Source organism: Nicotiana tabacum, chromosome 24 (genome assembly GCF_000715075.1).
Source record: "Nicotiana tabacum cultivar K326 chromosome 24, ASM71507v2, whole genome shotgun sequence".
Taxonomy (NCBI): domain Eukaryota; kingdom Viridiplantae; phylum Streptophyta; class Magnoliopsida; order Solanales; family Solanaceae; genus Nicotiana; species Nicotiana tabacum.
Window position 1 is genome coordinate 96,719,773 of NC_134103.1, and position 9,563 is coordinate 96,729,335.

The 9,563-nt window shown below is 40.9% G+C and overlaps 1 protein-coding gene across 1 annotated transcript; it reads right to left on the minus strand.

Annotated features, from left to right (window-relative positions):
* Nucleotides 1-5,055: 5,055 nt before the first annotated feature.
* LOC107830773 (laccase-4-like) lies at nt 5,056-8,809 on the minus strand. Its single transcript, XM_016658416.2, has 6 exons — nt 8,786-8,809; nt 8,542-8,693; nt 7,802-8,046; nt 7,449-7,577; nt 5,838-6,797; nt 5,056-5,354 (listed from the first exon to the last, which is right to left on the minus strand). Exons 1-6 carry the CDS (start codon nt 8,807-8,809, stop codon nt 5,224-5,226), a joined length of 1,641 nt encoding a protein of 546 aa, XP_016513902.1. The 3' UTR covers nt 5,056-5,223.
* Between the last annotated feature and the right edge of the window lie 754 nt (nt 8,810-9,563).

Here is a 9,563-nt window from a genome sequence, read left to right on the forward strand (position 1 = left end):
ATGAGGTGATCTTGATGTACGCACTCTCGACATCAAAGAAACTAGAGTTGGTTAGGAAGGAAGAAACTAAATAGCAATCACTGACACCGACCCCGACCGAACCGAAGAAGCAAGAGTCAGGCGAGGATGATGATTACAGAGTTCCAAGGTCGTTCATCGCCCCTGAAGATTCCGTTGCCACCAAGTCGACGGTCGAGGAGCTGGAGAAAGTCATATTGATCAAGAACTTGCCCGATCAAAAGGTAAACCTGGGCACGGGGTTGACTCCTGAGCTCAGGAAAAAACTCATTAAATTACTTATAGCTAACGCAGACTATTTTGCTTGGTCCCATCTAGCTATGACAGGGATCCTGCCAGAAGTAACCACTCATAAGCTAAGTTTGGATCTAAAGTTCCACCCGGTCAAACAAAAAAAGAGGCCTCAGTCCGAAGTCAAGCATGCGTTCATCAAAGACGAGGTATCCAAACTCCTTAGAATAGGTTCCATTCGGGAAGTTAAGTACCCAGATTGGTCGGCTAACGTAGTAGTAGTGCCTAAAAAGGGAAATAAATTTAGAATATGTGTATATTACAAAGACTTGAACAAGGCATGCCCCAAGGATTCTTTCCTTTACCTAACATCGATCGCATGATCGATGCAACAGCCGAGCACGAGATACTCAGCTTTCTCGACTCCTACTCCGGGTATAACCAAATCAGGATGGATCCGGTCGATCAAGAAGAAACCTCCTTCACCACTAAATTCGACACCTATTGTTATAACGTAATGACGTTCGGACTAAAAAATGCCGTTGGAGACATCCGAATCCCGTAATCAAAACGTAAGGCCTTCAACAAAATTCTAAACCTGTTAAAAGGTCACCCTCGACAAAGGCATAGTATAAAAATATTTAAGCAAGCATCTTGGGGAAATTTTAAGTCATTCCGAGTTTTCACAAGTTTTGAGCAAAAATTGCATCGAGAACAGGTTTTGTTCGGGCCCCCGAAAAATGACTTATTACTATGTTTTATTCTGTGCTAAGGCATTAGAAATATTTGCAATTGTAAAAAAATGCTAAGATAATAGACTTATAAATTGCCAAAAGGGAAAAAAATTATATTTTCCGGAATATTCTTTAGAGCCCTCGAAGCCCTCTTCACCTCGGGGTTCAGCTAGCTTCTTGGCCTCGACCTCAAGTCTTTTTTCCTCCTCGATATTGGTAGATAGGTCAAAACCTCGGGCATGGATCTCTTCGAGTGTCTCCCTCCGGGATAGCCACCTCACGTACTCATCAGTAGTCTTCAGGCAGGCCTCGACTGCTTCAACATCGGCTTTTTATTGGGCCACCATCTCATCGGCATCGGCCAAGGTTACTTCCAGCCTGGACCTCGTTATTTTGAGCTCCTTGCCAAGGGTATCCCGTTAAGCGATGGCCGAGCCTAGTTGTTCTTGGAGGTCCTCAATTTGTTTAGCCCGTGCATTGGCCTTTTCCTTCACCACCCAAAGCTAAATTTCCACCGAAGATAGCTTGGCCTGTGCGTTCTCCTTCTCCGAGGCCAGCAAGTCCATCTTGTTTTTCCACCCACCGTCCATTACTTGGATCTCGTCCATCTTCTTGCGGAGTTGGTTGATCTGGTTGATCTTCTGCTGGATCTGTGAAGTATAGTTGTTAGCCTCTACGACTGGACCTTTTATTATAACTTCAAAAACCTTTACCTTTTCCACTAAGTCGGCGTGCTCCTACCTTAAGGCCGATGCTTTTTTTCTGAGCTGCTTCCAGCTCGGCCTGAAGGTTCTTGGCGACCCTCTCTTGCTGCTCGCTAAGAAGCTTGTACATGTCCCTTTTTTGGGCAAGCTCCTTGATCTCGAGCTCGTGTTGATTGACCTCAACCCGGTACTGAAGGAAACTCTCATGGTGAAGTACCGAGGCTTGCAAAAGGGCAAACAACGTGAGAAACATCAAACATAGATAACAATAGATAGATGGAAGGAAGCCATGTCCTACCCAGTTCAGTGCATGTTGTGCCTCATTGAAAAGGCATGGCACGTTCACCTCATTCATTTTTCCTGGTCCTCCTTGGTCACCAGGCATCGGAGGTAGCTATCTACCCCCACAGGAGCAGACAAAACCCGAGCATCTTCCGGGACTTTCAGTATAATCGATCTCTTACGACCGGGGTCCACACTCAGAGCGGGGAACTGATTGATCAATTTTGGGCTCGAGCTCGGCCCTCCAGCTTATGAGGAAGTGTCTTTCTTCGGAACTTCCTGGTCGCCCAGCCCGGAGAAGTCTTCCAAAGCAAACGAGTCCACACTATCGAAAAAGAAGTGAAGGGGATCTTCCGCACCTTGGACCCCTCGTTGGACATTTCCTTTCTCTCTTGGGACTCCTAAAGCATAGACTCAGTGTAAGAGGGCATCCTCGAGATCTCAATTACACTGGACCCTTCTTTTGGAGAGAAACTGGCATCCTGGGAAGTTTTACCCCGGGTATCCATGTCGGTCTTTTGAGTTTGAGAGTGGTCGATCTCACGAGTCTCCCCCTCGGATGCATCTGAGTCCCCAGGATAGGTCGTCCCATGGGTAAAAAAAATAGATTCATTCTCCGGCTCGTCCCTAAGCCGGAAAAGGGAGTCGGAGTCCAACACCCGGGAACTGGAGCCCTTCCTGGGCTTGCAGAGCACCCGTTTTTTTGGTTTCTTCACCTTAGAGCCCGGGGAGCCCGAGGGTTTTCTCTTCTTCTTCTTTTTTCCCTCTGTGGAAGCAGCGGAGGGATCAACGGACGGGGACATATCCTCATCCCCTTCTGAAGTCCTAAGTTCGGCGGTCTTAGGAAAACCTGCAATAACAAAAAGGGAAGAAGAGTTAGTATAATGAAAGGTAGAAACGTAGTATTGGCTACTCAAAAAGAGGCCTTACCATGAGAACGAGCCGCCCATCGGCCCTTCGAAAGTCCTCTCCATATGCGCTCAAAGTACGACACCTAAGTACAAATTCCCTCGATCCATTCCTTTAACTAGGGAATCGCATTCGGAACCCGAGCAACAGTTGTACAACCATAAGCATGAATGAGAAGATAGGAATAGAAGAAAAAGAATTTTGATGTTTGAAGAGAGATTGCACTTACGAGACGCATTCCACTTCTCAGGGAATGGCATGTATTCAGGGGAGGGGATCAGATCCTCAGTTTTCATTTGGACAAAGTGTCCCTACCAACCCCGGTCTCGATCTTCGTCGATACTCAAAAAGGAGGCCTTACTGTCCTGGCGAGTAAGCTTGATTAGTCCCCCTCGGAACATTCAGGGACTGTATAATCGGAGCAGGTGGTCGATCGTGAATCGACGAGACTCGGTCTTATTCACGAAATAGCGGAGGAGGGTCACGATCCTCCATAATGATGGATGGATTTGCCCGAGGCACATCTCGTACCTCTTGCTAAAGTCTAGAACGATCGGGTCCATCGGGCCCAGTATGAAGGGATAAGTGTAAACACTTAAGTACCCCTCCACGTGGGTAGTAACAACGTCCTCGGGCCCGGGGACTACTACGTTCTTGCCTTCCCAATTACAGTCCTTACGAACTATGGGAAGAATATCTACAATCACGAAACATATGTATCTCGAGACTCCTTCACCCGGTCCTGTTTGCGCTAAGGCTTCTCGACTTTAAAGTCATCTGCAATTGAACTGGCCCCGGGGATGAACGCTATCAAGGGAGGCTCATTGGCCTGTTCGTTAGCAACCACAATAGGGGAAGCCGTTTCGAGGGCGACCACTTCAGGGGCAACCGCTTCAGTACCAATGGCCGATTGAGAAGATGAAGAGGCAACTTCTTGAGGAACGGTTTTCGATATTTTGGCCATTGTCATCTGGGGGGTGTTTGAAAATTTGAGGAAAGAATGCAAAGTTTTAAAAAAATGGGTTTTGAAGATGAAGAACAGAATATGAAGATTTGAAGAAAATTTGGGCAGAAATCTGGAGATTACTATGGAAACCGAAGAACAAGGATGAAGATATGAAGGTTTGATGATGGATGGAAAGCTCGAAGGTAGTGATTTAGTCAAAAAGTAGAAAAAGGACAAAGGGAGGAAGATTTTATAGGGAAACAACCGATGCTTCACATTTGGGGCCAACCTTCGGATGAGCAATACGTGTATGAAGTCAGAACGACGCGACTAACGGGACGTTTCGGCTCCCTCATTGTAACGTACAGAGGAAGGAACCAGAGTCATCTGTCGTTTCTCATCGTTTTGGCAAGCCTACTCTTTGAGAAACGAGGGGACTATCTGTATATAGGTAAAATCGAACCCACTAAGCTTTCTGGGTTCCCGGTGAGGAAAACAAAGCAGGGACGTGACCATAAGGAATCAGAATCAGGGCGAGGATCCTCTCGTATCGGGGCTCGAGCAAAACACCTGCCCTCGGGGGCATCGGGACCACGTTCCCCGAGACTGGTTCAAGCCTCAAGACTTCGAAGAGCATTACCAGATAACCGCACACGACTAACAAAGGGCCGTGATGTCCGTGCCTAACTTGATATCACGACGTGAATCTCGGCTCGTATCGGCAGAAAATCAGTGATTAGCAAAATGAAAGATTTTTACCTTTCTTAGGATTGTACTTAGGGTAAAACTCTCCTACTATATAAAGGGGAGGCTTATTATTCATTAGACACATTGTAACACGTATGTCAAGGCAATTTACTTTAATTCTCTTTGTTATTCAAAGTTCTTATTTTTGTTCTAAAGTTCTTCACAAGTGCTAGCTCGGAATCGAAGGCAGGTTCCTCATTGAGCTATTAACCGAGCCCGGGATCATTCTTATCATTGGTTTGGCTATTTATTACGTCTTTCATTTGCTTAATTTAACGTCATTAATCACTTGTATTGAATTAATCCACGTATCCTTAAAACCATATATAAATTCAATTGTTATCCGTTTTTAAGGGTAAACATATCTAATTCGTTCAATTTGCAATTCGTGGTTGTCGAGTGATGACCTCATAAGACCAAGCAAGAGGAGCAAGCAGTGGAAAGGAACAAATTGTTTGAAGTAAAAGATTCACTGATTATTTCTTTTATTTTTGCAAAACTTGTGGCAAAGGACTCCTCACTTTGAATTTCATTACAAGCGAAGGGGCATAATCAGAAATTCAAAGAACATTAGACGCTCTTAGCAATATTAATAAATTATACAATGTAAGAAAAACACGAAAAATTAATGAAGAAAACAAATTAAAGAGGATTAACACTTAGGAAGATCAGCAGGTGGAGGAGGAAGCTTCTGTTTGCGGCCTTTTCCATCCATTACAATCCAAGCCATTTTCAATCCCCAGCTTGTGTGAACTTCAAGGTGACAATGCATAAACCACACTCCTATATATAAGACATTCAAATTTCACATAAAAAATTTAACTAATTTCTTCTTCCTCTTCTTTTAAAAATTTCACGTGTAGAGGACCAACATTCTAGTTAGTTCATGAAAAATGAGTTTAGCTTTTAAGTTTTATATATGGACGATGCAATATAATTTGTACACAAACATGTCAAGCGCATTGGATTTATTGTGGATGTTCCTGCGGGAAAGGCTATGCTAGGGCGTGTGATCGATGCCTCGCGGAATTGGAATCCAAATATAACATCCTGACTTTACTTATTTTATGTAAAGAATTCTATCTTTCGGCGAGTCTTTTTCTACTTAGAAATGTTTTTTTCTTTTCTTTTTCTTGATGAGGAAACCACATAAAAGAAAATTAAAACAACTACTGATCAGAATAGCACAATTAAGAATTAACAGGATCTTGACTAGAATTAACAACTATTCATCAGAATAGCGTAATTAAGAATTAAAAAAGGTACCTGGATTGTCGGCAAGGAAGCGAATGGCGACCCAGCCACCAGCTGGCACACCAACAGTGTTCCTTTCAGCAGGGTCAACGAGGTTGAAATTAACAGGATCTTGACTAGGATTGTAATTTCCAAATCCTTGACCAACAACAAAGAAATTGAACCCATGAAGATGAAGAGGGTGACTTTCAGCACCAAGAATACTAGTGTCTTGTAAAACCAACTCCACTCTAGTATTATAAGAAAGCACTACAACTTTTGTGCCACTTGTCACAAATATATTGGTTGGTGGGTTGCCTGTGTAATTAAATTTGAATGTTGGGTTGGCTGGAAAATCAGTAGTATAAACACCATTTGATTGGTTGAAAAAGTGAGCTTGAAGTAATGCTATATTTGGCTGAACAAAGGAGACATTATTAATAGATGCTGCAAATTTCGTATTATTTGGTCCTTGACATGTTTGGTTCTGAGGACATGGATGTAATCCTAGTCCAACAGTGAAAAAAAATCGACTATCAATATTTTTTGGAACATTAGCTGGGAATTTTGCATTTGCTAGACTTTTGATTTTCTTGCTAAAATTTGTAACAAAATTTGTGTCATTGAAAATAGGGAGTGTAGGTCTTAATACAGGAAATTTGTTACTTTTTTTGGTGGAGGGTTGATTTTCATATTCCAAGATTGCGGTGGTTGTTGTATTGTCGAAGGCGGCGGGACCGGAGGAGTAAGGCCGCGCCGCCATGAGAAAGGTGGCGTTAGGGTGGTGAGTCATGGTTTTTAGTAGGAGATTTGTAGTTTGTCCTGGAGTTATTAAAATTATATTTGTCTTAAATGGTTTTATATAAACTGCATCAACTTCTACAACAGTAAGGGTGTGGTTAGCTATACTGAAGAATAGCTCATCATCGAGTGCAGCATTGATTAATCTCAATAGATATGTTTTCCCAGGTTTCACTTTCAATCTGAATGTATCTGCAACATGAAAATCTGAGTTACTTTTTCATGCAGCTAAAAATCAGACCAAGTGATGGTCACGCGAAGAGATTACATTATTACAACTAGAAACAAGATAAATGGTATGTATAATAATTCCAACTTTTTAAATATAATTAGACATATTTAGAAAATGAAGGGAACCTTGGAGCAACGGTAAAATTGTCTCCGTGGTGACCTATAGGTCACGGGTTCAAGCAGTACAAACAGTCATTAATGCTTGTATTAGCGTAGGCTGTTTACATCCACACCTCTTGTGGTGCGGCCTTCCCTCAGACCCGTGTGAACACGGAATGCCTTGTGCATTAGGTGCCCTTTTTAAGTATATTTTGAAAATATGTACAATATTATGGTCAAATAAATCCTCGAATAGTAACAATGTTCAGAGGCGGAGCTAGCCTATAAGGTGCGCGTTCGGCCGAACTTAGTCACTTTTGCTTAAACGGTACTGAATTTGTACAAGAAAATTAATTAAATATGTATAAATATTTAATTACGAACCCAGCAACTAAGACGAGTTATGAATCCGTAATAAATTTAGAACCCATAAGTTTCAAATCTTGGCTCCACTTATGACAATGTCATATAATTAATTAAAGTTAAACAAGACAGAGTACTATTTTTATTTACTTTTAGTGGAGCAATTGTAGAAAAGTCCAGGAAGACCGTTGATAGTATGAGCATCCGAAATATTTGGAGCTCCACCAGTTTGGAGGGCTTGATTGATATTTGTTTCTGTATCGTCATTCCACCATTCACCTATAATCCAAACACAAGGAAGACACATAAAATTTTACTATCCTAACAATAAGCTAATCATGAAAATATATAGATCTATGTTGTCCTGACTCTTCAAAAGTATTGTGCGTGTCATGAGTTCCACCAAAATTAGTTTGGTTCTTTTGAAAGATCTGATACAGATACGACAATAGTTTTGGAGAGTTTGAGCAACACAAATATATATATAAAATCAAGTTGTGTACCAAAAATGATAGGAACTTCTTTAAAGGGTTGAGGAAAAGGATAAGCGACGCCTTTCTTGGGAAGGATAACAATAGCTCCATAGACTGTAACTCTCAGCCATGAGATGTGAGCATGCCAAAACAATGTTCCCCTTTGCCCAGTAATAGTGAAATTGTATACATAGTTTTGGCCCGTTTGGATAGGGCATTGTGTAATATAAGCTGGTCCATCTGCCCATGCGCTTCTTAGTTGTCTCACTCCATGCCTGTCATGCATTTCACATATTATATGATAATTACACAATTACTTGTACAACATATCAAACAATGTACACTGACAGCGTAAAAAAACAGTACAGTGCACAATGCATCCCACGTTCACCTAGGGTCCAGGGAAAGGCCGCACCCCAAGCAGAGGCGGACCCATGATCTTACGCGACGGGAGCACAGTATTCTGCTCAATCAGTGCACCCTAAAGGCTTTTAGTACTCAGGGTACCAAGCGCTTTAAATTAACTATTTTCAAGGTATACACATATACATATACAAGATTTCTGTCAAAGCTTACAGGGTCCGGTGACCCCCCACTATAACACATAGGTCTGTTTCTGACCCCAAGAGGTGTGATGTAGACAGTCTATCCTAATGCAAGCATTAGTGACTGCTTCCACGGCTCAAACCCGTGACCTGTAAATCACACTGATAGTGTAATAGTCAAAATTAACTTCTCATGAATATTAATGCTAAGAGTTTGTTACATACCAGTGAATAGAGATATTGTACTGAACATGATTAACAACTTTGATGAGAAGTCTGTCTCCTTCCCTAGTAGTGATTGTAGGTCCTGGTAACTGGCCATTGACTGTCACAATACTCTTTGTTTGACACAATCTTGTAACATTTTTCATTTGAATCTGTAGTAACATATGAAGTGTAAAATAAAATAAAATAAAAATAAACAACAAAATATAAAGAATATGAAAAGTGATAGGGCACTATTATGTACATTAAACTTGTATTGTCTGGTCATTCGGCCTGCATGCTTTGCAAGTGCTAGCTTATGATCAGCTAATGCCCAGAAAGTTATAATAAGTAAAAACAAAGAACTCTTCAGAAAAAATGACACCATCTTCAAATATTTTGATTTTGTTTTTCTTGGTGAGGATTTAATGTGTTGAAATCTGAACTCTTTTGGATGGTGATGAAGATGCAAGTGAAATGGGAAGAGCGTTTATATATAATGTATGTAAGGGTTTGGTCAAAAGGTTACTTATAGGAGGTGATTATCACTCATACTGACCTGCTTAATATAATTAGGCTGTTGGTCCAACCAAACTTTTGAGTAATTTTAAATTCTGATTATTTTCTTAATCATATTGATTACGGTTAAATATCCAGTAAAGTTTCTGTATTTCCATATATACTGCTCATATGTGCGAGTTTTCTTATTCATTTTATGAAACTCCAGAAAATATTTAAGGCTCGTTACTTTCTTTCTTTTTTGGTTTATATTAATTTCGCGTGAATTAAAATACACTTTGGCTTAAAATTGTTCGAACCTTTGTGTGAATTCTAGGTTGTTAGGAAAAATATAATAAAATTAAACAACACACTTGGGAAAAATAGGATCCCTTTGCTAAGTTACTTGGATTTATTACTTTCTTTTTCGGGTAAATGTAAGAGGAGGCTAACCTAATTCAAGTTCCTGTGACCCCATATACTAACTGTTTAAGTTTTGAGAAATGAAATTATATGACAAAGAAAAATACAGAAGTTTACTAAAA